Source organism: Oncorhynchus keta, chromosome 23 (genome assembly GCF_023373465.1).
Source record: "Oncorhynchus keta strain PuntledgeMale-10-30-2019 chromosome 23, Oket_V2, whole genome shotgun sequence".
Classification (NCBI taxonomy): domain Eukaryota; kingdom Metazoa; phylum Chordata; class Actinopteri; order Salmoniformes; family Salmonidae; genus Oncorhynchus; species Oncorhynchus keta.
In genome coordinates this window covers 42,756,889-42,784,296 of record NC_068443.1, presented here as the reverse complement: position 1 = coordinate 42,784,296, position 27,408 = coordinate 42,756,889, and the positions used below count along the sequence as shown (strand labels likewise).

The window sequence follows — 27,408 nt, the reverse complement described above, 5'->3', positions numbered from 1 at the left end:
GTGAAACGGGTCTGCTGTCATTCCTGTCCGTGTGGCCTCCTGTCAACATAGAAAATGTAGGCTACCAACATGTTCTTATTTCTACCACAGTCCACAGAAGACAATCCTTTAAAATACTAGGAATTTATTTAAAAGCCATCTGTAATAGCATTTCAGAATAATCAAAAAATAATGTAAAAAAGATATCATGTATTTCTTCAGTTAGATACACTACATATACAAAAGTATGTGGACACCGTTCAAATGAGTGGATTTCAGCCACACCTATTGCTGACGGATGTATCAAAACGAGCACACAATCTCCATGGACAAACGGACCAACTCCATATTAATGTCCATGATTTTGGAATGAGATGTTCGATGAGCAGGTCCACATACTTTTGGCCATGTAGTTTATCTTGTTAAAATGCAGCATGCATCACATATCAAGACGAAGTGCAAAAAAGACCTTTTGGATTCGAAACACGAGGCCTACTGGAGTGAGAAGGCTCCCAAATATATGCTCTAACAGGAAATGTAAAAACATGCTAGGCAGACATTTCATACATCTTTAAAAAACGACAACATTATGTCATTTTTTTCAAGCTAGAGTAACAGAGCGGTGCAATGCACTGGTACAGAATAGAGGCAGAAACTCCCAAACAGCAGTGCATGGGAGTGGCAAGGGAATGGGTATGGGCAAGTGGCAGATAGGTAAGGGGGTGGGTGGAGTTATGCATTTAGAACGCTGCACGGATTCTCTCCAGAGGGTCTGTTTCCCACATTTTGGGGTCCCAAGCCTGGAACCAGCCAGTGAAGGTTGGGGGTTCTGCCCCCTGTTTGATGGTGGAGATGGGCAGCCCTCTGCGTCCAGAGGGGTCTGAGTCCACATAGTCCTTAGCTAGAGAGGGAGATAGAGAGAGGGATGGGGAGAGAGAGAGAGGGATGGGGAGAGAGAGAGGGAGGGGGAGAGGAGGGGGTGGGGGGAGAGGGAGAGGGGGATAGAGAGGGAGGGAGGGAGGGGGAGAGAGGAGAGGGGGAGGAGAGAGAGGAGAGGGAGGAGGAGGGAGGGAGGGAGGGAGGGGGAGGGAGGGAGGGAGGGAGGGAGGGAGGGAGGGAGGGAGGGAGGGAAGGAGGGAGGAAGAGGGAGGGATGGGGAGAGAGAGAGGGATGGGGAGAGAGAGAGGGAGGGGGAGAGGAGGGGGGGGGGGGGGGGAGTGGAGAGGGAGAGGGGGATAGAGAGGGAGGGAGGGAGGGGGAAAGAGGAGAGGGGGGAGTGAGAGAGGGAAGGAGGGAGGGAGGGAGGATAAACATTATTCCTGTATATTGACAGTCCAAGTCTCTAGTTAAAGAGAGAAACCAGAAATACAGTACTGTTATGTTATGTCACAAAAGGAACTCATATGCTTTGATCCAGAAAATATTTTTATGAAGGCCACAGAAAGTGAAGCTTTAACCATAGGCTGAAACCAATTTCAAGTTCAACTGTATGCAATGGTGAGCGTCGGAGGGAGAAAACAACCTTTTACAAATATAAAGGTCATCCTTTGATTATATAGGTAGATACAATGAGCGTCATAAGATAACTCATGTTCTTCTTAATCAGTTGTGACCCCCGTCTAGATCCTAAGTAGGGGCCACTGTAAAAGTTTGTTTCTCTGCGTGTTCTCGTACCTATTTTGGGTGCTCCAGACCTCTCTTCCGCATTCGCATCGTTACCGATCCAGAGGAAGATCTGTTGGGAGGCCACACATGCTGTTAGCTTGTAGACTTTCAGATTCACTCTGCATTGTTTTTTTGAGAGCAGAAGATGAACAAGCTTGTGAATTATGATTATGATGGGGGAGCTTCACTCACCTGGTCCCAGGTGTCCAGCAACATGACATCATCAGTGGCCAGGTCAGACTGTTGGAAGTCTCCAGGAACCTCTTCCACCTGGTGATTGGAGGATTAAAATACAGCACTGTGGAACATGGGCACATTGGACTTTTGCATTGTAGTATTCCACATTGTGTTACCTATGCAATGTTCTCTCCTTCTGAGTGACACTGAATTTCTCATTGCGGGTTGAATTGAGTCGTCATCTATCTATCCAAGCGAGACGCTACGATAGACACACTCATCAACACTCCCATCACTTACACTGAGGCATCCGGTCTTGTTGGAGCAGCCAAACAGTCGCGGAGGTTTGACCATGTTCTGCAGACCCTTGGAGGTCTGGTACTCCTTCTTTCCTCCAAGGGCAGACCAGAACCCAGCTAGGACAGGCAAGACCAGCATAGATTAATTTCATTGGTTCTTCGGAACTATCATGTTTTGTTGTGATATCAGCATGTGTGATGTTATCTCTTTCTTGGGTTGTTTTAGGGGCACATTTCAATTGTCTAAAGTTGTTTCCTCTCCTTGTAACCTTTCCTTCGTCAACACTGATCTGAAAAAAAGTTAGGTAGTCAAGCAAATACATGAGCGGAAGCCACCACCAAATAGCCTTTACCTATCCTGTGATTTCAGCCGAGTGTAGATGAAGGAGATAAGACAAGAAGAGGAAGACACGTTGGACTATCAAGATGCACCCCACTAATACAATAAAGATGGAAAACTACATGGAATCCTTACCTGGCTCCTTGCCCTCAGACACATCACTGGCACTGCCACCCAGGATGCCCACCACATGCTTGGCGGCGGCCATTTCCTCCTCGCTGGCGCCCACCCCCCTCCACACAAACATGGCATCGGGAGATTTGAGCACAAACACGTCATTGGAATTCAGGAAGGAAGCGGAGGGCTCTACCTGACAGGGAGAAAAAGACGAGAGGTGTTCAGAGACGAGAGGTGTTCAGAGACGAGAGGTGTTCAGAGACGAGAGGTGTTCAGAGACGAGAGGTGTTCAGAGACAAGAGGTGTTTAGAGACAAGAGGTGTTCAGAAGTGGTCTGGTAAAATTAGAATCCTACTTCTTATCCCACTGTTTCTATACTTCTACTAGATTACAGTCTTCACTTTAGATGTTCTTCAAAGGGCCTGTCAATCCTCCACCCACACCGATGGTCATTATCTCAACTTTTTATTTGGTTTGTAAATTTATTCAGAGCGCTGTGGCGGTCATACAATATTGTCAGACGGTTATTGTTCTCACGGTAATTGACCCGTTAATTCATTTTTTTTTTTTTTTGACCTTTATTTAACCAGGCAAGTCAGTTAAGAACAAATTCTTATTTTCAATGACGGCCTGGGAACAGCAGGTTAACTGCCTGTTCAGGGGCAGAACGACAGACCTTGTCAGCTGGGGGGTTTGAACACCCAACCTTCCGGTTACTAGTCCAACGCTCTAACCACTAGGCTACGCTGCCGCCCCATATAAACACATCACCAGGCCTCCACGCACACAAGCCACAAGCCACTGATACGAGCCTTTGGAACATCTACATTGACAAAAGTCTAATAAAGCAATTTAATATACGCCATAACAATAAATCCATTCTTTATTTTTCGGCAGGTCTAAAGAAACATTATGATATGAAGAAAATGTATTTCCGACGAACAGAATATGAGTTGGCCTCCTCTTTGTCTGGCTATGGCGCCATGCCATAGGCTGTAGGCTTGTTTATTTAGCAGATAAGTTACGCTTATAAGTCCCCATGTCATTATTTTATATTATATGATTTTCTAGTAAGAAGAATATAATTGAACTTAGCTGAATAAAATAGAGAGGATATTTTTCCCATTCCAGAACGAGTGTGCAGATGAAGTGGCTAAATTGAGCATAAAAGTGCTCATTTGAAACAGGTCCTATAAACTAGATTTATTTGGCATCTTTAGTTGTGAATGATTACAAACCTTAGAACGTCGTAGAAATCAAAACATACATGGGCTGCATGATGGGACTATAGGCTACTGATGACTTGAGAAAGCCGGAAGAAAAACATGGCGCTCTGTTCCTTGCCTCAGGCTGCACATGCTGTTCTCTCATCAAGTGATCGTATTTTCACCCATCAGACTATTCTCACTGTAATCTTATCTTTAATAATATGGCAAATCAATTTCGATTTAGAATGGACCATTTTCAAATGGGCAGGAACAGGGGGAAAAACGACGTCATCCATATGCACTCGAATAGCGAATGGAGGCCACTTTCCCGCCTGTTCGTTTTTCAATCGTGCCAGGTAGGCTACTCCGGTTATTTCACCTCACGCATCAACCACGCTGGGCTACAGGTTATATTCCGACCAAACTCCATGCCATGGGCTCTCCAACCCTGTTCCTGCAGGTACCCAGTGCTTAATCTGGGAAACCAAGTGAAATCTGTTCTGAAACATCAATAGCAACTAAATAGATTTCATGAAACTGTTTGCCAGCCCCTCTCTCTGCGCACTCGAGAATGGAATGAAGGAGAGAGGGCATGAGATGGAAAACGCATGATGATGAGATATTCTGTAGCTAAAGGTAATGTGACAGCCTATTAATTCATTTAAAATATATTTTTTAAATCCATATTCCAAATCAAATACAAATTCACTATAATTGTAGGCTAACTCTTATAAACCGCCCTGCACAATCAATGATCCAACAGCATCATCTAGGCCTATTCAGTACGTTCTCTCCCAGACTCTTCAATGGGACGTTTGGAGTGTAGCATAAGGTAACCAGTCCATCCAATATGCATAACAATACAGTCCACAATCAAAGGCGATTACTATAATTAGTTTAATTTTCAAGTATATTCTAGATCAATTATGTACGTAGGACATCTTAAATCTGTTTTTTATATGTTTTTCTGAAATGTGCAATATGTGATAGGCTATGTACTGTGTAATGGCACAATCAATATTTTAATGTTTTCTTTCTGTTTCTTCAAATTGATCATCACAGTGAGGTGAGTTTTAAAAGAATGATACTGCGTTGATAAGTGTTTGATGTGATTTTCAATTGCATTTGCATTGATGTCAGAGTGGTTAGAAGAACAATAGAGCCCTGAGTACCAGGCCATTAGAACCTAATGGAGGGACAACAGAGCCCTGAGTACCAGGCCATTAGGACCTGATGGAGGGACAATAGAGCCCTGAGTACCAGCCCATTATGACCTGATGCAGGAACAACAGAGCTCTGAGTACCAGGCCATTAGGACCTGATGGAGGGACAATAGAGCCCTGAGTACCAGGCCATTAGGACCTGATGGAGGGACAATAGAGCCCTGAGTACCAGACCATTAGGACGTGATGGAGGAACAACAGAGCCCTGAGTACCAGGCCATTAGGACCTGATGGAGGGACAACAGAGCCCTGAGTACCAGGCCATTAGGACCTGATGGAGGGACAATAGAGCCCTGAGTACCAGACCATTAGGATCTGATGGAGGGACAATAGAGCCCTGAGTACCAGGCCATTAGGACCTGATGGAGGACAATAGAGCCCTGAGTACCAGCCCATTATGACCTGATGGAGGGACAATAGAGCCCTGAGTACCAGGCCATTATGATGATGGAGGGACAATAGAGCCCTGAGTACCAGGCCATGGATCTGATGGAGGGACAATAGAGCCCTGAGTACCAGGCCATTAGGACCTGATGGAGGGACAATAGAGCCCTGAGTACCAGGCCATTAGGACCTGATGGAGGGACAATAGAGCCCTGAGTACCAGACCATTAGGACGTGATGGAGGAACAACAGAGCCCTGAGTACCAGCCCATTATGACCTGATGGAGAAACAACAGAGCCCTGAGTACCAGACCATTAGGACGTGATGGAGGAACAACAGAGCCCTGAGTACCAGGCCATTAGGACCTGATGGAGGGACAATAGAGCCCTGAGTACCAGACTATTGGCGACCTGATGGTCATTACCGAGATGGGTACTACCAAGCATGCCCAGAGTGCATAAAAGGAGATTACCGTTACTCAGCGGTCCCGTGGAATTTTACTGCGGTCATGACACATGACTGCCAGTGTGGCGGTAAAATGATTAACCCAACAGCCCTAGTTACGGGTACAGGTATAACATTCAAAGTCATATTAATTCAGATATATTCATATATTCAGTTATCATATTTGCATTTCATATTTTCACATATATTTTCTTGTACCCGTAAATACAGTGCCTTGTAATGAATAATTTTGCACGCCCAATTTTTCAGTTTTTGATTTGTTAAAAAAGTTTGAAATATACAATAAATGTCGTTCCACTTCATGATTGTGTCCCACTTGTTGTTGATTCTTCACAAAAAAATACAGTTTTATATCTTTATGTTTGAAGCCTGAAATGTGGCAAAAGGTCGCAAAGTTCAAGGGGGCCGAATACTTTCGCAAGGCACTGTAATATACCCCTGTTGAACACGACCGGACTTATCTGTTCCTCTCCCTCACACATAGACACACTGAGAACTCACCTCTACAGCTCGTGTAGCGCGGGTGGAGGACTGCCGAATGTGGAAGAGTCGTGTGCTGCCAGTGCCCGTCTGTCCTCCTTTACGGGACGTTCCTCCAATGTGGACCATCATGGGCTTGCCCTGGAACAGGCTCATCAGGTGGGGGGGTTCCTGGCCCTGGGTCACACGCACCTGTAGGGGGAAATAGACAAACATGGACGCATAATGATGTAGATTAAGAAAAAAACATTCTAAAGTGATGGGTCATTCTGTTGATTTAATGAAAAGGTTGCTTTCCTTAATATACCAAACTGTCACGATGTAACATTATGTGCCAATATGGTGGTACCTATTAAAATGTTAAACACGAAACTGCTTGAAACACCCAACTGGAAGCAAAACCAAGAGTGATGGTCAGTGATGCTCTGCTGGTCAGTATCAAACCCTTTCCACACAATTATTCCATCTATAAAGACAGGACAAAGTGCATAAGAGACTCAATAATATGACCTTGTTTGCTAGAGACTGGATACCAACGCAGCAGCTGCCTTTGGCAAAAGATCATACATGCACAGGCAAACTGGATGCAGTCTATCACAGTGCCATCCGTTTTGTAACCAAAGCCCCATATACCATCCACCACTGCGACCTGTATGCTCTCGTCAGCTGGCCCTCGCTACCTATTCGACGCCAGATCCACTGGCTCCAGGTCATCTATAAGTCTTTGCTAGGTAAAGCTCCGCCTTATCTCAGCTTACTGGTCACCATAATAACACCCACCCATAGCATGCGCTCCAGCAGGTATATCTCACTGTTCATCCCCAAAGCCAACACCTCCTTTGGCCAGCTTTCCTTACAGTTCTCTGCTGTCAATGACTGGAGCGAATTGCAAAAATCGCTGAAGCTGGAGACTTATATCTCCTTCACTAACTTTAAGCATCAGCTATCTGAGCAGCTCACCGATCGCTGCAGCTGTACACAGCCCATCTGTAAATGGCCCATCCAACTACCTACCTCATCCCCATATTATTGCCTTATTGCCTTACCTCCTTACTCCATTTGCACACACTGTATATAGATTTTTCAATTGTTATTGACTGTACTTTTGTTATCCCATGTGTAACTCGGTGTTGTTGTTTTTTGTCACACTGCTATGCTTTATCTTGGCCAGGTCGCCGTTATAAATGAGAACTTGTTCTCAACTGGCCTACCTGGTTAATCATTTTTTATCATTTTTATTTTATCGGCGTTATGAACCACAATAAATGCAACGGCTTGACAACCTTTGAACTATTGACTGAAAGTGCTTTGCCCAGTGCCCTTACGAATAAAAATGCCACACCGTCATAGCTATTGACTGTGCTGTGCTATTGACACATTTACATTACATTACATTTAAGTCATTTAGCAGACGCTCTTATCCAGAGCGACTTACAAATTGGTGCATTCACTATATGACATCCAGTGGAACAGCCACTTTACAATAGTGCATCTAAATCTTTTAAGGGGGGGGTGAGAAGGATTACTTTATCCTATCCTAGGTATTCCTTAAAGAGGTGACACGGATTGCGTTGGGGACAGGAAGATGAGCTGGAGAGGAAAGAGACCCACCTGAACAGGGGCTCCTCCCATAGAGTCATCCAGCTTCACTGTCATGAAGGCAGAGGCAGCCAGCTCATCCTGGGTGCACTTCAGCCCCTGCCTGACACACACACACACACACACACACACACACACACACACACACACACACACACACCAACAAACATGTTAACCACACCGTATTAGGGGCCTTCCAACAGGTGTCAAGTATGGGATAAAAGTATTGAGTCAGTTTGCCATGCTCATTTCAGATACAGGACACGTGGAAGTGTTTCAGAATATTCAAGAACAGGTTCGGGTTAGGTAAAATGCCCCCTTTGTGTAATTGATTTGTTGTACACAAACCTGGCGTCGATGTAATTTGCACTGTCCAGGTGCACAGTAGATGATTAGTCATCTGCACTCACTAGGTGTAAATAAATGATGTCATGTTTACAGCATAGTTGTGGATGATGTCATATGTACTGACCAGGTGTAGATGATGTGCTGCTCCCTGCCTCCCAGTCTGTAGCTGTAGAGGATGAGGTAACAGTCTCCTCCATAGAACTGGCCATAGGAGGAGGGATCCACAGCCACTTTATCACCATCCTCAACACGCCAGATCTGAAACCAAAGCAATAGTTAGTGGTGCTCAATCACAATATAATTTTCAACGTTTATGTTGCTGCCCTGATTTGTTCTGAAAGTGCCCAGCACCCTGACTGCTGACTTAGTTCAGGGGTCTGAAACGTTCAGGTGGTGGGCCAGATCCGGCCCACAAGCCGATATAATACGGCCCGTGGTTGTCTGTGTAAATATAAACAGACAGACCCTGGGAAAAATGAGTTTGAGACCCTTGACTTAGTTATTTCCATTGTAGTCCAGTATTATGTGTTTTACCTGGACTTTGCCTTTACCATCATCCACCATGCCATGCTGGGCGGCCATGTTTTTGTTGGAGTGGAGGGTGGAGGCGTCGAAGGGCACTTGCTCCACCTTGGCAATGCGGCCGATGCTGTAGGCCTTACTGGGACCTGTGGTCTGGTCCTTGTCCTTCCAGTCACTGAAGAACTGCTTGAAAAGAGTGGTCTCGCCTCCTGCTGGAAGTACCTGGATCTGCAGGGCCGAAGAAGAAACGCACATTTATTTGTTTGCCATAAACCACAAATTCATCTCATGGTCGTTCCAATAGCTGAGTGATAAATGAGACTTGGAATTATGGTTATGTGAAACTGTCAATCTTTCTTTATATTCAAAAGTTGAAGTGTACCTGTGTCTTATCGGAGTAGCCCTTCTCTTTGATGAACTTCTGGGCTGCTGCCATGGCTGCTTTACGTTCCGATGTGTTGGCCTTGGGTCCTGTGATGGGGAAACAGATAGGGATGCTGAATTATCAACCCAAACAAGACTCTAAAAAAAAAAACACAGACGATCGCGAAAACAAATACGTAAAGAGAGAACTCTGAATGCTGTAAAACATTACACGTTGAGGTACCCGAAACTATTTTTGACCAGACGGAGCCGTTTCCCCAGAAGTTACATATTTTCCGATAATCGACTTTGCCTCGTCGAAGTGCGTCACATAATGATCAATATCCTGGCAAATGTTTCAAAAGCAGAGAGGAGAGGAGAAGAGTAGCCTACCTTTCCATACAAAGACGTTCTTGTCCACTCCGTTGTCCAAGATGTAGCACTCCTCAGCGGTCAGCATGGCCTGTTTGAAGGGGCTGGACGAGGCCACCGACGACGACGTCATAGAGCCAGAGGCATCAGAGATCTACAGAACACAGGGGTTAGACATCAACAGACACATACTCATCCTGTACATACGTTGACAGTACTCCCTTGAAAAGCAATGTGTTCTTCTCTACGGATTCCCATGTATAAATGAGGGATCAAATATGGAATCAACAAATAGATACGACATCAGAGATCTACAATGTACGTCAATAAAGCTTGAGAGATCAACGGTACGTGAGAAGTGAAATGGATAAACCCCCAATAATCAAGAGAAGACAACAATGGCAAATCACGATGCTGATGCTAAACAGCAAAGTGCAGTAACATCAGTTACCATGTAGAGGGCACCCTTCTTCCTGTTGGAGGTGTCCACCTTCTCGTCATCGGGGGTGCCAGGGGGGATACTGGGTTTGGGCCCCAGAGCCTACGAGGATCCAACATGGAAGATTAGCTTCATACAGAAAGACAGAGAATCCTTGTTCCTGGCCCCATACACATGCATGGCCAGTCTCTCTTTTCTCTCTCTTATTCACGTTCTCTATCTCTCTCCCCCTTTTTATTTCTCCTTTTTATCTCTCGTTAGTCTTAGAGACAATTGCCATATACTTGTTTGGGGGGGCAGTTTAGCAAAAGGCTAAGGCATAGAAGTGGCACAGGGTACAAAAAAAGGCATTTGTACCCATCTGCATTCCCACGGTGAAGGCGATTTCAATAACCAGGAAACGCCTAAAAAAATGTACAGTGCCATTTTATGATATGTTATACAGTAATTACCACGTCCAATGATGAATATTTGAATGTTGTTTGAATGTTACTTGGATACTGTACATGTTGAGTGTGATGGAGTGTGTGTGTGTTGGTACATGCATCCGTGTGTGTGTGTGTGTGTGTGTGTGTGTGTGTGTGTGTGTGTGTGTGTGTGTGTGTGTGTGTGTGTGTGTGTGTGTGTGTGTGTGTGTGTGTGTGTGTGTGTGTGTGTGTATCCCTATCCTTCACCTCAGTAAGTGCCTGTGGCTCAGCCCCATCCTCCACCATGTGGAGTTTGGCCCTGCCGTTCCTCTCGTTGTCCCTGATGTCAATGGCCACCTGGGAGGCCTTCAGACGCTCAAAACGGTTACACTCACTGCCACACCACTGGTAGATGTCCTGTGGAAGAGGTCGAGTGGAGAAGATGAGGAACTAAAAGCTTTAGCTAGCTTTCCAGTGTCACCTAGTTACATGTCTTTTCGATGCCTAAGGGATCTATACGTGTATTGAATTTCAGCTATGTGATTTCTGGTGTACATCATTTTTGCTTCTCATGTTACTTCTCATGCTATTGCCCTTCAGGCTTGAACTCCTATTCTGAGACGCCTAACTTTAAATGTTATGCAAATAATCATTGACCAATCATTGGTCAATGCTTGATTTACACAGAGATGTGAGGTGCTGTAAATATGTGTTCAGGTTAATGGTGATAATTTCACCAATTCTACCGACTACAGAGTCCCTTCAAAGGTGTAGCCACATCATTTTGCTCATCATATAACTTAGCTAAAAGCTCTGACTCTAGCTTTCAAATACCAACACCTACATCATCATTCAAAGGTTTTAGAACACCTACTCATTCAAGGGTTTTTCTTCATTTGTACTATTTTCTACATTCTATAATAATAGTGAAGACATCAAAACTATGACATAACACATATGGAATCATGTAGTAACAAGAAAAAAAGTGTTAAACAAATCAAAATATATTTTATATTTAAGATTCTTCAAATAGCCAGTGTGCCTTTGCACACTCTTGGCATTCTCTCAACTAGCTTCATCTGGAATGCTTTTCCAGCAGTCTTGAAGGAGTTCCCAAATATGCTGAGCACTTGTTGGCTGCTTTTCCTTCACTCTGCGGTCCAACTCATTCCAAACTATCTGAATTTGGTTGAGGTCGGGGGATTGAGGAGGCCATGTCATCTGATAAAGCACTCCATCACTCTCCTTCTTGGTAAAATAGCCCTTACACAGCCTGGAGGTGTGTTGGGTCATTGTCATGATGAATAACAAATGATAGTCCCACTAAGCCCAAACCAGATGGGATGGCATATCGCTGCAGAATGCTGTGGTAGCCATGCTGGTTAAGTGTGCCTTGAATTCTAAATAAACACAGACAGTGTTACCAGCAAAGCACCCCCACACCATAACACCTCCTCCTCCATGCTTCATGGTGGGAAATACACATGCAGAGATCATCCGTTCACCCACAACGCATCTCACATTGATGTCATTGATTGACATCTCATTGGTGTCATTTAGTAGTGGTTTCTTTGCAGCAATTTGACCATGAAGGCCTGATTCTCACAGTCTCCTCTGAAGAGTTGATGTTGAGATGTGTCTGTTACTTGAACTCTGTGAAGCATTTATTTGGGCTGCAGTTTCTGAGGCTGGTAATGAACTTATCCTCTGCAGCAGAGGTAACTCTGGGTCTTCCATTCCTGTGGCGGTCCTCATGAGAGCCAGTTTCATCATAGCGCTTGATGATTTTTGCAACTGCACTTGAAGAAACTTTCAAAGTTCTTGACATTTTCTGTATTGACTGACCTTCATGTCTTAAAGAGATGATGGACTGTCGTTTCTCTTTGCTTATTTGAGCTGTTCTAGACATAATATGGACTTGGTCTTTTACCAAATCTTCTCTATACCCCCTTCCTTGTCACAACACAACTGACTGTTCAAACGCATTAAGAAGGAAAGAAATTCCACAAATGAACTTTTAAGAAGGCACACCTGTTAATTGAAATACATTCCAGGTGACTACCTCATGAAGCTGGTTGAGAGAATGCCGAGAGTGTGCAAAGCTGACATCAAGGCAAAGGTTGGCTATTTAAAGAATCTCAAATATAAAATATATTTTGATTTGTTTAACACTTTTTTGGTTACTACATGATTCCATATGTGTTATTTCATTGTTTTGATGTCTTTGCTATTATTCTACAATGTAGAAAATAGTAAAAATAAAGAAAAAACTTTTTAATGAGTAGGTGTTGTAAAACCTTAGATCGGTAGTGTATATACACAGGTCTACATTTCACCAAGGCTGTACTGCGTAGACGAGTGTTACCTTTCCCAGGTCCACGATAAAGCAGTCTCCCTGGTTGAAGCTAGCCCAGGACAGGGCCACCTCTGTGGCTCGGATGGCCCGCCTCCCCTTGATGTGCAACAGGCGCTTCACGCTCATGTCATTGGTCACGACGTGTTGGAAGCCTGAGGCCACGCCCCCTTGCTGTGATGGGAGGGGTCAAATTAGGTGAAAGCGTGAAGAGGAGATCAGAGTCTGTTTTTCCTGGTGGGTCTCTCGATAAACTAGGGTACCAGTGAGTGTTTCTTGTCGTGGACAACTGTTTGGAGCTGTTACAAAGTCATTAGTAATCATTTGCCTTTTTTTTCTCATGTGAATACATTAAGATATAAAGAGGTGACATAGATAATTCATGAGTCGAATCAAAACCTATGTTTAAACTAGCTTTCTTTCCTTACATTTATCATACTGCTGTTTGTCATTATATCATATACTAAGCATTTAACAATTTAATTACACATCGAATTACAAAATCCATGATATTGCTGTTGGACTCCTTGTATGGCGATATCGGAAGTGCACTGTGTGAAAACAGTTTTCATGGGCACACATATCCCAAACAATGTATGGATTGCAAAGTCAAATGCCTCTAACAGAAAGAATATTGTAACTTTAACCAGATTAATCAAACAAAAATGAATCCTGTCATTAAAGGGGTTCTTTCATTGTTACGCACATAACAGTTGTTTGATGCGCATTTGATGTCTAGCTCTTTAGTTATGCGGGGAAATCACCGTGCAACATCAGCCGATTCAGGAAAGGATTTTCTGAGTGAGAATCAAGTGATAAACAGCCAGTGTCAGTGGAGACCAGTCATTCAGGGCAGAGGTGGAGCAGAGCCTGTTTTGAGCCACACGTTCTTTATTGGTCTTGCCTGTTTTGAGCCACACGTTCTTTATTGGTCTTGCCTGTTTTGAGCCACACGTTCTTTATTGGTCTTGCCTGTTTTGCATCTTATTTTGGCATTAATACATGTCACATATCAGTTTGCAAACAATGTAAAAAAAAAAAAAAACTGAAATAGAGCATAGACATTGTTAATGTTGTAAATGACTATTGTAGCTGGAACCGGCTGATTTTTAATGGAATATCTACGTAGGCGTACAGAGGCCCATTATCAGCAACCATCACTCCTGTGTTCAAATGGCACGTTGAGTCAGCTAATCCAAGTTAATCATTTTAAAAGGCTAATTGATCATTAGCAAACCCTCATTCATGGGGACACTATGTCACCTCCAAGTCTAATTGTGGACTTAGAAAACTCTAGCCCCTTGGGTGATGCCATAGAGTTACATTAGAAGCGCCCATCCAAGAAGGCTCAAGGTCATTGGCCACAGATAAAATGACGTCATTTCGCGTTATATCTACAATAGCTTTGATTGGACTGTCAACATCATACTTTCCAAATCTTAGCTAGCAGTCATCATTATCATCACGAATCAAGTTGACAATCTACTGGCAAATCCTTTTTAATCCTTGTCATATGAAGAGAAATAATGAAGAGAAATTATAGATAAAACGTATCGGTGCTCATCGGCCATTGGACATAAACATTACACAACCATTTGGAAATCGCAAATTCAACAATGAGTGGTTTTGGAAGGAATCTGTGAGTTCAAGACAACTGGGAACTCGGGAAAACAAGCTACTAATGGGAAAATACATTCTGAACTTTAATCCAATTCGGGAATTGTAAATGAGGAACTCAGGCCTCTTTCTAGAGCTATGATCTGAAGATCACTGACGTCATCACGACATGACATTTTTTCCAGAGGTCCCAGTTGTCTTGAAAGCACCATAAATCCAGAGAATGCCAGACTTTGATGACAAAGTTTGATGACAAAATTTGCCCACGAAGCACCGCCGCGCTACCTTCCTGTTCGACCGCTACCTTCCTGTGAGCACAGCACAACAAGGTGAGTCCAAAAATGTATTGTATGCTGTTGCATGAATGATGTAATATGCCAGGGAGATATGTACACTGTAGCTAAGAAAGTAATACTAAGTGTATGTTGTGTAGTAAGTAAGCTGTTAGTAGCCCATGTGTCTCACCCTAATAATTTGGTCTATTTTCCCCTCTTAATTTTGCCTACTGTTCTGACTTGGTGATGCACATGTTTTTGATATTGTAAGAGCTTTCATTGTTTGCTTATATGCCCCCTTTATTTTTCCTATGATTCGGACTTGGTGTACAGGGAGAACACTGAATTCTATCGCTGTACATTTCAAAAGTGCTGAACAAATAGTTATATTGACCAGCGTCCGTCCTAGTTCGCTCATTAATGTCGATATCAAAATGACGGATTGCCTCTTATCCGCTCAGGGAAAGTTATTTTCATGAAATAAACACACACAGTGATTTATTAGACATACAGCGATGATTAAACAAAGACTGCATGGGGGCTTTAATAGTTGAATCTCAATTGCATTTTCTTCATTAGTCGCATCCGCACTCCTTCTCAAAACCCATTGGATGAGAAGGTCAGAGGTCCTTCCCTGGTTTCCCCCATTCCTCACCTACCTCTCAAAGCACATTGGGAGAGAGGAGTTAAGGTTCCTCCCCTCAGGCTGCAATGCACTTTCAAGAGCATTCATTTGTCGTTTTTAGACACAGACTTTGCCAGATATGAACATAAAAACAGATTTCCGTTTGCAAATCATAGATATCACAGTCCAAACTACAATTTAACTCAAATCATTTTAGGTTTCCACCATTGATAATTCTTGTTTTTTCTTTTCCTCTTAAGGGAATTCAAAGCTTGTTGTCATGTGGCTATTAATGAAATTCCCAAAATGAGAAACAGATCCAGTCTGAGGAAGAGAGGTTCTCCTGAGAAAAACAGAGAACTTTCCATGGCATAGATGCAGCAGGAAGGAATGTTTATGACTGCAGTGTAACAAAGGCCTCAGATATTCAGCCCTAGCTCTCTCTCTCTTACGCTCTCTCTCTCTTATGCTCTCTCTCTCTCCCTCAAGGACACAGTGTGCAACTCTAAAATAGAAGGAAGTTTCCAGTTTCCAATGGTAAACAGAAATGGTTCAATTACTGTGGCTTTTGTGGAAACATAAAACAGATGGTGAGAGGAACAACAAGGGGCAAAACTCTCAAACCCCATGGTTGTAGTATTATAACAGAGATGTTACTGTATTACAGGCCACTACGACCAACCCCTCTTGCTCTAAAACCCTAACCTTTCTAAAAACCACTTCCTTATCATCAACTGACTGCTCTCATTCAAAATGTCTGCTCTTGTTCAAAATGTCTGCTCTCGTTCAAAATGACTGCCCTCATTCAAAATGTCTGCTCTCATTCAAAATGTCTGCTCTCGTTCAAAATTACTGCTCTCGTTTAAAATGACTGCTCTCATGCAAAATGACTGCTCTCATGCAAAATGACTGCTCTCATTCAAAATGACTGCTCTCATTCAAAATGACTGCTCTCATTCAAAATGACAAATATCATTCAAAATGACTGCTCTCATTCAAAATGACTGCTCTCATTCAAAATGACTGCTCTCATTCAAAATGACTGCTCTCATTCAAAATGTCTGCTCTCATTCAAATGACTGATCTCATTCTAAATGACTGCTCTCATTCTAAATGACTGCTCTCATTCTAAATGACTGATCTCATTCTAAATGACTGCTCTCATTCTAAATGACTGCTCTCATTCTAAATGACTGATCTCATTCTAAATGACTGATCTCATTCTAAATGACTGCTCTTATTCTAAATGACTGCTCTCATTCTAAATGACTGATCTCATTCTAAATGACTGCTCTCATTCTAAATGACTGCTCTCATTCAAATGACTGCTCTCATTCAAATGACTGATCTCATTCTAAATGACTGCTCTCATTCTAAATGACTGCTCTCATGCAAAATGACTGCTCTCATGCAAAATGACTGCTCTCATGCAAAATGACTGCTCTCATGCAAAATGACTGCTCTCATTCAAAATGACTGCTCTCATTCAAAATGTCTGCTCTCATTCAAAATGTCTGCTCTCATTCAAAATGACAAATATCATTCAAATGACTGCTCTCATTCAAAATGACTGCTCTCATTCAAAATGACAGCTCTCATTCAAATGACTGATATCATTCAAAATGTCATTCGTGGACCATACATTGGAAAATAGTTGCTCTCCCAACTCATATCTGTCTGATTGTTAGTTGAAAGCGACTGACCTTGTACTTGATGCCAGACTTGAAGTAGCCCATGAAGGTGATGGACTCGTTGTTCTGGACCTCTCTGAACTGGACCGGTCCTCCACCCAGGAAGTCATCCAGCTGCGTGGCAAAGATGGCCGCCGCTCCGCTCTCATCCTGAGAACACTCATCACCTGGAGAAAAGAAAGAGAAGAGGGGAGAAAGTGAGACATCATTGACAAGAGAAATTGCTCAAATCATGCACAGACCAAAGACTTGCGTCCAAGCATTTCTCATTTGAACCGCGGAGTACAGTCTGGGGACGGCCTGTTTTGGTTCTGGACAATTCTTTAGAGAGTGCTCCAAGCTGAACGGAATGAGACTTCATGCCAAAGTTTACATACGAATAATGAGTACAAGAAAATGCCTATAGTAGAACTGGTTTGATCAGATCCACCAAGGTCCAGTCTATCCTTTATTACGGGTAAACGTTGCTGTGGTTGGGCCCCAGGGCTCCAACATGGGGTTAAACCGTGGTGGGTGGAGTTGTTCGCCATTGTGCATTGACCCCTCTCAGATCTCGAACGGGGGGATAGAGAATGTCAGATCTGTAATGCCAGCACCACATTAAAGAAATGAAGCCTTGTTAGCATGGTACCACATAAACACGTCCAGACCCATCTGTCGTTTGTGAGTGGGTAATGACTACCCGGAACTGGTATGCCATGTGTGTGAGCACGGCTCGGCACGCACACTGGGTTCACTCTGGTTTGCCTGGATGTGAAGTCAAAACTGACAAACTAGAAGTTTATAGCAGAGGAGAGATGGAGGGAAGGGAAGACAGAGAGAGAGAGAGAGAAGCAAGGAAATGAGAGGAGAGAGAGTTTTCTAATTTGACGTGGGCTTTCTTTGAAGATAAGTGTACTTGTACGTAGCCTACCATGCCCCCGAAAGATCTTTAGCCAATTGAATTAAGCTAATAGACAAGACAGGAAAGCAAGAGGGCAAATAGATTTACACAAATACATTTCACACATGAGTGTGAGTACAAGGAAGGACAGTTTCAACATCACTGTTATCGCAACACAACATTGCCAAAGCATCATAGTGTTGCTGGGAATGCTTTCTCATGTGGTCACCTCACTTCAAACCAAGTGTGAGAAAACGGAACATTTTCTGCACAAGCAATACCTGCTATATATAGATTTACCAAAGTGTCTACATGTAAATTGACCACAGCTAAAGGGTGTTACTGTTTACACACATACACACTCTGAAAAAGTCACGTTTTCTACGAGTGTAACTCATGATTGGGAAAGAACACGACTTCCGCTCTTATTGAAATTCATACGGGTGTACTTCAGAGGAGGCTGGTAGGAGGAGCTATAGGAGGACGGGCTCACTGTAATGTCTGGAATGGAATCAATGACATGGTCCCAAACACATCTAGCGCATGGAAACAACGTGCTTGACTCGGTTCCATCGATTCCATTCCAGCCATTCCAATGAGTCCGTCCTCCTATAGCTCCCCCCACCAGCCTCCTCTGGTGTATTTGTCTGTGGGAATATCTATAACCCATCCATATGTCCATACTAGTCTGTCTGTGTCATGTCTGCCGGTGACCCAGATCCAATAACTCCTCTCTTTCTCAAAGTAACCATTGACCTAAGAAGACTGGAAGAAAGCAAGTCCTCCACTACATAGCTTTCACTACTACACAGCCTCCACTACTACATAGCTTTCACTACTACATAGCCTCCGCTACATAGCTTTCACTACTACATAGCCTCCACTACATAGCTTTCACTACTACATAGCCTCCAATACATAGCTTTCACTACTACATAGCCTCCACTACATAGCTTTCACTACTACATAGCCTCCACTACATAGCTTTCTCTACTACATAGCCTCCACTACATAGCCTCCACTACTACATAGCCTCCACTACTACATAGCTTTCACTACTACATAGCCTCCACTACTACATAGCTTTCACTACTACATAGCCTCCACTACTACATAGCTTTCACTACTACATAGCCTCCACTACTACATAGCTTTCACTACTACATAGCCTCCACTACTACATAGCTTTCACTACTACATAGCTTTCACTACTACATAGCCTCCACTACTACATAGCCTCCACTACATAGCTTTCACTACTACATAGCCTCCACTACTACATAGCTTTCACTACTACATAGCCTCCACTACATAGCTTTCACTACTACATAGCATCCACTACTACATAGCCTCCACTACTACATAGCCTCCACTACATAGCTTTCACTACTACATAGCCTCCACTACTACATAGCCTCCACTACATAGCTTTCACTACTACATAGCCTCCACTACATTGCTTTCACTACTACATAGCCTCCACTACTACATAGCCTCCACTACATTGCTTTCACTACTACATAGCCTCCACTACATAGCTTTCACTACTACATAGCCTCCACTACATAGCTTTCACTACTACATAGCCTCCACTACATAGCTTTCACTACTACATAGCCTCCACTACATAGCTTTCTCAAGTCCAGTCCATCTCTGATCAGTAGTTACTTTGAGGAATGTGAGTATTATCAAAGCATGTGAGCTGGGGGGGTCAGTGACATTTCTTCAACATCTAATGAAATGGCTGTTAAGAGCCCAGTAGGTGTAGTGTGTGTGTGCGTGTGTGTGTGTGTGTGTGTGTGTGTGTGTGTGTGTGTGTGTGTGTGTGTGTGTGTGTGTGTGTGTGTGTGTGTGTGTGTGTGTGTGTGTGTGTGTGTGTGTGTGTGTGTGTGTGTGTGTGTGTGTGTGTGCGTGTGTGTGTGTGTCTTACCCATCCACATGTGTATGTAGTGGGAGGGGGCTGCGGTGGTGTAGAGGAGGATGTACGCGTCTCCTGTGAAAAAGTTGCCGTGTAGGGCCTTGGGGACTGGCCTCAGGTCCATGTTCTCAATACGCCACACCTGCAGCCCTGTCTCCTTCCCAGCGGCCACAAATTCCTTGTGGGACACCATGATGGCTCTGAGAGGAAGAGAGAACATGATCGTATCTCAATGTTCCTCAAAAATGGTGACAGTTTCTCATTTCTAACCTTTACCGTCACTGTTTTCATCATTGCATTGTCTGTTGTAATTTGACTGCATATACCATCTTTTAAATTAAAAAGACAGGCTTTTAAAAGAGAAATGGACAAAGAATGAGGGAGAGAGAGAGAGAGAGAGAGAGAGAGAGAGAGAGAGAGAGAAACAGAGAGAGAGAAACAGAGAGAGAGAGAGAGAGAGAGAGAGAGAGAGAGAGAGAGAGAGAGAGAGAGAGAGAGAGAGAGAGAGAGAGAGAGGCAGACCTGTCATAAATGTTGTTTGGGGAACCAAAGCTATCGCCTATCTCAACAGGACCTCAGGTAGGGTTTGTTAGTCTAGGGTTGTAGTAGTCAACTAACAACAGTCATTACTGAGGTTATAAATACCCATGTTATCTTGACCACCTAGTTGATCATTTTGTGAGAAGCGATTATATTTGAAGCCCTCAATACCGAAAGCATTAACACAACTCTATATGTGAAAACGTGCTACTTCCTCTGAAAGTAGTGGTGGCCTACGGCAAAGAAATTAGATTGGTATCACAGGCGCACAGGACAAGATTATGGTGACATAAACCTGGCTTCAGTATGCTTTCTTTACATTTAAATGACACAAGGACGACGAGGGAGACTAATTTAAGTTTAAAATGACATGTCTTCATTTGGCTTATGTATGCTACGGGATACACATGGTATTCACTGTCCAACAAAATGCTTACTTACAGGTTCCTTCTCGACAATGCAACGACAATAAGAATTAATACAACATAAGAATACGAACACGAAGAAAATGGTTGAGACTAAACTGAAAATAGAAGCAAAGATAATGATGAAACCACTACTTCGACTGGTGCGTTTCACATCAGTGATGTTATTGTATGATAACTGTAAAACCAAGTGCTTAGGATCTGAACACATAATTAAACACGTTTCTGTAACACTGTGAAGGTATTGAAAGTTTAAATGAAAGTCACAGTGTTTAGATTGTAAACACAAAAAACATATTTATTTGCTGTGTGACTTTTTACTCACATGAACACAGTACAAGGCATTAGGATTTTAAACACTAAACACTGGGGGTGTTGTTTGAACACTGTATGATGTAAAACCCCTGTATATTTGCATATTTCCCAGCATGCCTTTCTGGTGAACGTGAAAGATCACTTAGAGATATATATATGTTCTCCTGGTTGGAAACTGACTCGAAAAATCTGCATATCATGTTTAATCTTGCATTCTCGACACCTGTGTTTAAGATGAGAACACGTATTGGCAAAATATTAATGCGTATTGTTTCAGTTTTAAAGACTGAGATTTAGGTTATAAACATGTAAAACCATGAAACATGTGACACTGTAGAAATAGTGCGCTCCTCTACCAGTAACCTCAGCTGGTTCTGCTCGGACGAGATAGATGAGAAACTATCTTTGCACTCAAATCAACAACACCTTGGGATAATGCAAATGTGTTAGGTGAGATATGATAACTATCTACTGAACATACATTAAAATACATTCCTCTCTCACACAGACACAGACCGAGAATCTGAGACACACGCAAACACACCCACACGAACACACAACTCAATGATGACACTTTTCGCTTCCAGTGAATGTGTTGTATAACTGAGGCAGCCTATGCCTGGAAATTATATCAAGCCTAGTAACAAGTTGTCCGTGCACGACTCTCTTTCACTATGACTGACCTATTTACACAACTGGTAAAATAAAGGCATTAGTTTGGCTTTTAGACAACTACAAAACGCAATAAGCAGTTGAAGAGATCATGTTTCAGTCGATTTCGGTTCAAATTTAGGTTACAAGAGAGGAATAGAGCGAATGCACGATCAGTCTCACATATGAATTCATGTGAAACTTTGCGCAAAACTGTTGAAGAATGAAGGCCAATCTTCAACAGGCCTACAACATATATTGCGCACGACAATTTTGTCAAAACTCGATATAAATCTATGCGTTATACAGTTTCCATATGGACCTTTGCAGGTTCAAACAAGAGGTCACGCAACAACGAATAAAAGTCAACCAAATTATAATTAAAAATGCATTAATTCATATAAAAAGTAACTCACCGCTTGACAGATGTATAACGGAGGGAGGGTACGAGAATGTGTGTTGAGCGAGCAGATGTGGACGCGTATGCGACTTCTCTTCCAGAGGCAAAGAGCCTTGTTAATTGCTTGTGGGAGGGTTTAGCCGTTTATGGGAGCACCCTATTGACCCCCCCCCCACACACACACACACACACAAAGACACGAACGCACGCACGCACACACACGCACACACATACACAAGGAAGGAGGCTATGCAGCCAGTAAATGGTCAAGGTCAGAGACAAGCATGTAATTCTCCTTCTGTAACCTTTCGACTTGATTGACTTGCAGCTCTTTGGTCAGAGCCAACTGAAACAGTACAGACAAACTCAATCTTATTTTGAGATAAAGGACATTGACATCATGAGCTGCTTCCTGGACCAGGGTAATATTTAGGCTGTGTTTGAGGGACTTCCCTTCCCACTAGAGGTAGCATTATGACTTTGGGTAGCCTATAACCCACTAGCCTATAACCCACTACCTATAACCCCCCACCCCCACACACACACACACACACACACACACACACACACACACACACACACACACACACACACACACACACACACACACACACACACACACTAACCAGTTCAGTTAGTCAAACAAACACACAGAAACCATTCCCCCAAATCAAGCCTAAAAGTATGTTACCAGCTCACACCCACTGACCCTCTCCCCTCTCTGTATAAAGGGCTATAGGTGGAACCCAAAAGGATTCTGCCTGGAACCAAAAAGGGTTATTCAAACGGTTCTATTGGGGACAGCCGAAGAACCCTTAAAGGGTCTAGATAGCTCCTTTTTGTGTGTGTGTGTGTGTAGAGAGATGTTTACACACTAAGATTCCCAACGTTCACACTAGAAGTGAGTAATAGGAGAGATATGTGCCTTGCCCTGGTTGGGAAGTGCTATATAGCATGTGATCCTGTGAATGAGGGTATACAACCCACAGGAGGAGCAAACCCACACAAAGGCATGATAAACTAAAACAGATGCTATGGGAAAGTAGCTGAGAGAGAGAGATTCTCAGTTCCCTGGCTCAACCAAAAGACAATCCTCTCAGAATGGCCTCTGAAGATACCAAAAACTCAACGAGCTGAAAGGCTTCACAGTGAAAGGATGACTCACCAAACTGAGCTCCAAATTCAATTGAACTTTCTGAGAACTGGCTGTTCTTAAAAGACTCCCTCGTGATCTGCAGTGATTGCAGTCTGTCTGGTAGAAACTCCCTCTGAAGTTAATATTTAAAAATATATATAATTGGACCAGTTGATTTAATAATGACTGGAACATTCCACAAAAATAGTCTGCATCAGCTTTTACCATGGTCATTTCAGGACCAGTGAATTGCAATTCCTATTGAGAAAGTCTGTGTCCAATTCAACATAACCCACATGCTGGTGATAAGAGATATGCTGTACAGAGATTTGATAGACTGATAATGGGTACATATGCAAATTCGACCCGTTTCAGTGAAACCACAGAAAGCGAATGTCCCAAAACAACCCAAAACATGTATCTACACAGCAACCAGCAATAGGGGAAACATCTGTGCTACTGTCTTTGTGTTTGATATCCGATTACAAGAGGAAGTACTTTTGTCTCTCACGATAGCCTCACTATGACAGTGATGGCTGCGGGAGCTGTCACAGAGAAAGCTCACGGTCTTTGAAGCACGAGGGGAAAGTGATGTCACTGCAGGACTGAGTGGCAGTCGCCTGGCTGACCGGAATGTAGCGTGCCACACATTGATAGGACTTCCGTTCCCAAAAGGCACCCGAGTCCCTACATAGTGCACATAATAGGACTCTGGTCAAAATAAGGGACCCAGACAGGGAGTTGATACAGAGTATTACAGACCCCGAGGGACAATGCAACCACCTCACTACTCTGGCTTTAGGGATTTGCCTCGCTAAGCCACCCACTGTCTGACATAATATGGTCCGATCGAAATACGCTCACACTTAATACACGTGTTATTACACATCGCTTCACAAACAGTACTGAAGCATGTGCTTGTTTGTAGCGCTGGTTAAGGAGCTAACGCCTCCCGAAAATTGATTTCGACTCAAAATGAATGTTGGACTTTATGACGAGTCCAACGAACCCAATGAACTTGAAAACCAGGCGTAAAAATGCTGATTTGTCTGAGGTTTAAACCTTGGAACCATGGTTAGTAAAATGACACAGTAATGAATATTCTGCATTCTCTTCAGGCCTTGACTGCTCAGACAGCAATGTGACTTCACCACAAGCACAACCGGATAAGTATCCCCCTCAACCAAAGACCATGTGGTGGAAGTGACCAAAACGACCATGATAAGGATTTTTTAGATAGAGGGTCAACAACAATACTAAAGGATCACAGATCACATCATGCTTCACCCAACACTCACCATTGGGGAAGGCATTTAAGGACGATTATCAGGAAAAATTGACTCACAATTGAAACCCATTTTTACATGTCCCCCACATATATGGTCTTTTAAAAGATCCCCAAACGTGAGAGACATTGCGTTTTAAATCTGATTACCCTCCAGAGAAAAGGGAAACTTTCTTGGACAAGGTTCCGGAGGGTAATTACAAATGTAGCAAATGTGCTCAATGCAAAAAAAAATGTATGAGCTATTTTTAAAGGAAATAAATATTTTCCAAAAGAAAAAAAAATGTGCTCAATGCAGCTTCACGTACAAATGTAACTCATTTACCTGCATGTCCACCAATGTTATTTCCATGTTGGAATGTCTTTTACATAGGGAAAACCCGTAGAAGCCTTAAGACACGGATCAGTGAGCACCGCAGACATATACAGACAGGTGAGACAACAATTCCTCTTGCTGTTCATTTTGTACACGCTGCACATCCTATTAGTTCTCTGAGATACATTGGAATATAGATGGACAAGATGTCACACAGGGGAGGGGACAATGACAGGAAACTTCTTCAAAGGGAATCTTTCTGAATCCACAGGCTCAACACACTGCTTCCTCTTGGCCTTAACGACGAGTTTGACTTAAAACCGTTTTTTATAGTTTTAAAATGACCAAATTGTGCTTTAAAAAAAAATCCTAAATGAATAATTGTATGCATGTTACTGTAGATATTGATCACATTCTCTGTGTATGATCATACATTTTGAAACATTTAATGTTAATATTGTGAAACTGTTATACATTTTTTTACCTGCAGTTTCAGGAAGTGATGTCAGCGAGTACTGCCCCTAGATATAGGACCTTCCACCCCCACCTGGGATATGGATGCCCGATGAAGACCTAAAGGTCAAAACGTTGTTATAAATAACTATCACCTGGGAGCATGAGAAGCAGTGTGCGGCATTTTCCTTTCTGTTTTCCCAGGGCATAGCCAGGTAGCCAAAAGAATGGCCTGCCCAGCATTTTTATACATGACCCTAAGTATTATGGGATGTTCATTTCTTAATTAACTCAGGAACAACACTCGTATAGAAGCACCTGCTGTCAATATACTCTGTATCCCTCATTTACTCAAGTGTTTCCATCATTTTGTCTGTTACCTGTAGCTTGAATAGGTAGGTATTTCGTTGTGTTTTAAACAACAGGAAATTGAAGCTGCCCCCTTGACGTGAAAGTAGAGCATTCCGGAGCCGAGGGGGCCACGTGAGAAGGCCCCGTCACCCACCATGCTGCAAAAGGTTTGTGGCTGCCGGTTTCCACGTTGTTTGAGTCTGATGATCAGTGTATCTTCAGAAGTTGGCGTATGTATTTAGGCGGATCACCCTTTAGGGCCTTAAAGGCAGCGCTGGAATAGTGATTTAGGCGGATCACCCTTTAGGGCCTTAAAGGCAGCGCTGGAATAGTGATTTAGGCGGATCACCCTTTAGGGCCTTAAAGGCAGCGCTGGAATAGTGATTTAGGCGGATCACCCTTTAGGGCCTTAAAGGCAGCGCTGGAATAGTGATTTAGGCGGATCACCCTTTAGGGCCTTAAAGGCAGCGCTGGAATAGTGATTTAGGCGGATCACCCTTTAGGGCCTTAAAGGCAGCGCTGGAATAGTGCTCAATTGTCGTACTTGGGTAAAAGTAACAAGTAAAACTAAAATGCTATACATCAAATCCCTTATATTAAGCAAACCAGACGGCACTATTTTTATTTGGTATTTTACGGCCAGGGGCACACGCCAGCACTCAGACATCATTTACAAATGCATTGTTTGTGTCTTGTGAGTCCGCCAGATCAGAGGCAGTAGGGAAGACATAGTGGTGGAAAAAGTACCCAATTGTCATAGTTGAATAAAAAAGTAAAGATACTTTAATAGAAAATGACTCAGGTAAAGGTCACCCAGTGAAATACAACTTGAGTAAAAGTCAGTAAAATGATTTAGTTTTAAATATACTTAAGTATCAAAAGTAAAAGCAATTTCAAATTCCTTATATTAAGCAAAGCAAACGGCCACATTTTCTAGTAAAAAAAAAAAAAGTATTTACAGATAGCCAGGGGCACACTCCAACACTGTGTTTAGTGAATCTTCCAGATGAGAGGCAGTCGTGTGTGAATTTGAATATTTTCCTATCATGCTAAGCATTCAAAATGTAACTAATTATTTTGGGTGTCAGGGAAAATGTATGGAGTAAAAAATACATAATTTTCTTTAGGAATGTAGTGAAGTAAAAGTAGTCAAAAATATAAATAGTGAAGTACAGATACCCCAAAAACTACTTAAGTAGTACTTTAAAGTATTTTTACTTAAGTACTTTACAGAACTGGGAAGATAATACATCAAATTGATAGGTATGGAATTAGACCATATTGCTGGCCTGCCTGGGTTTTCAAAATCTAACGAGTACTTTTGGGTTTCAGGGAAAATGTATGGAGTAGAAAGTACATCATTTTCCTTAAGAATGTAGTGGAGTAAAAGTAAAAGTTGTAAAAAAAAATATGAATTCTCAAGTAAATTACAGATCCCCCTTAAAAAAAAAACTTAAGCGGTACTTCAAAGTATTTTTAATTAGTTACTTTACACCATTGGTTAAAGGTGAGCAGCAGAATCTTACTTTTGGTCCTGTATTGAACAGAAAGCCAATGGAGGTTGAATAAAACATGGGCGACGTGTTTTTTTTTGTGTGGTTCGTGAGCATCCTGTCAGCTGCATTCTGGATCCTCTGGAGTTGAGACTCGTCTTACTGGGATGCCAGTCAGCAGTGCATTACAGCAGTCAAGCTGAGATGTTACCAGGGCATGCACAAGCTTCTCAGCAGCCGCAACGGACGAGAAGGACCCGATTCAAGTTGATGTTGCGCAGGTGGGAAAACAAC

The 27,408-nt window shown here is 42.8% G+C and overlaps 1 protein-coding gene and 1 long non-coding RNA gene across 2 annotated transcripts; one reads left to right on the top strand and one right to left on the bottom strand.

Annotated features, from left to right (window-relative positions):
• Positions 1 to 107: 107 nt before the first annotated feature.
• scinlb (scinderin like b) lies at positions 108 to 22,243 on the bottom strand. Its single transcript, XM_052477281.1, has 17 exons — positions 22,098 to 22,243; positions 19,763 to 19,950; positions 16,962 to 17,116; positions 12,754 to 12,915; positions 10,656 to 10,805; positions 9,994 to 10,083; positions 9,564 to 9,696; positions 9,190 to 9,278; positions 8,820 to 9,035; positions 8,410 to 8,543; positions 7,950 to 8,040; positions 6,360 to 6,530; positions 2,596 to 2,770; positions 2,122 to 2,237; positions 1,837 to 1,914; positions 1,654 to 1,714; positions 108 to 880 (listed from the first exon to the last, which is right to left on the bottom strand). The coding sequence occupies exons 2-17, from the start codon at positions 19,941 to 19,943 to the stop codon at positions 720 to 722; spliced, it is 2,163 nt and encodes a 720-aa protein (XP_052333241.1). The 5' UTR covers positions 19,944 to 19,950; positions 22,098 to 22,243; the 3' UTR covers positions 108 to 719.
• LOC118401726 (uncharacterized) lies at positions 20,277 to 25,480 on the top strand. The gene is made up of 3 exons (XR_008077513.1): positions 20,277 to 20,329; positions 24,875 to 24,934; positions 25,308 to 25,480. It is a non-coding gene; the product is annotated as an uncharacterized LOC118401726 (long non-coding RNA).
• Positions 25,481 to 27,408: the final 1,928 nt, after the last annotated feature.

Excerpts from the sequence above, each read along its gene's own strand:
- scinlb (XM_052477281.1), bottom strand. The coding sequence starts at position 19,943 with ATGGTGTCCCACAAGGAATTTGTGGCCGCTGGGAAGGAGACAGGGCTG. Across the intron at positions 17,117-19,762 it reads CTACATACACATGTGGATGG|GTGATGAGTGTTCTCAGGAT; the intron begins GTAAGACACACA and ends TCTTTTCTCCAG. Across the intron at positions 881-1,653 it reads GTCTGGAGCACCCAAAATAG|CTAAGGACTATGTGGACTCA; the intron begins GTACGAGAACAC and ends CTCCCTCTCTAG.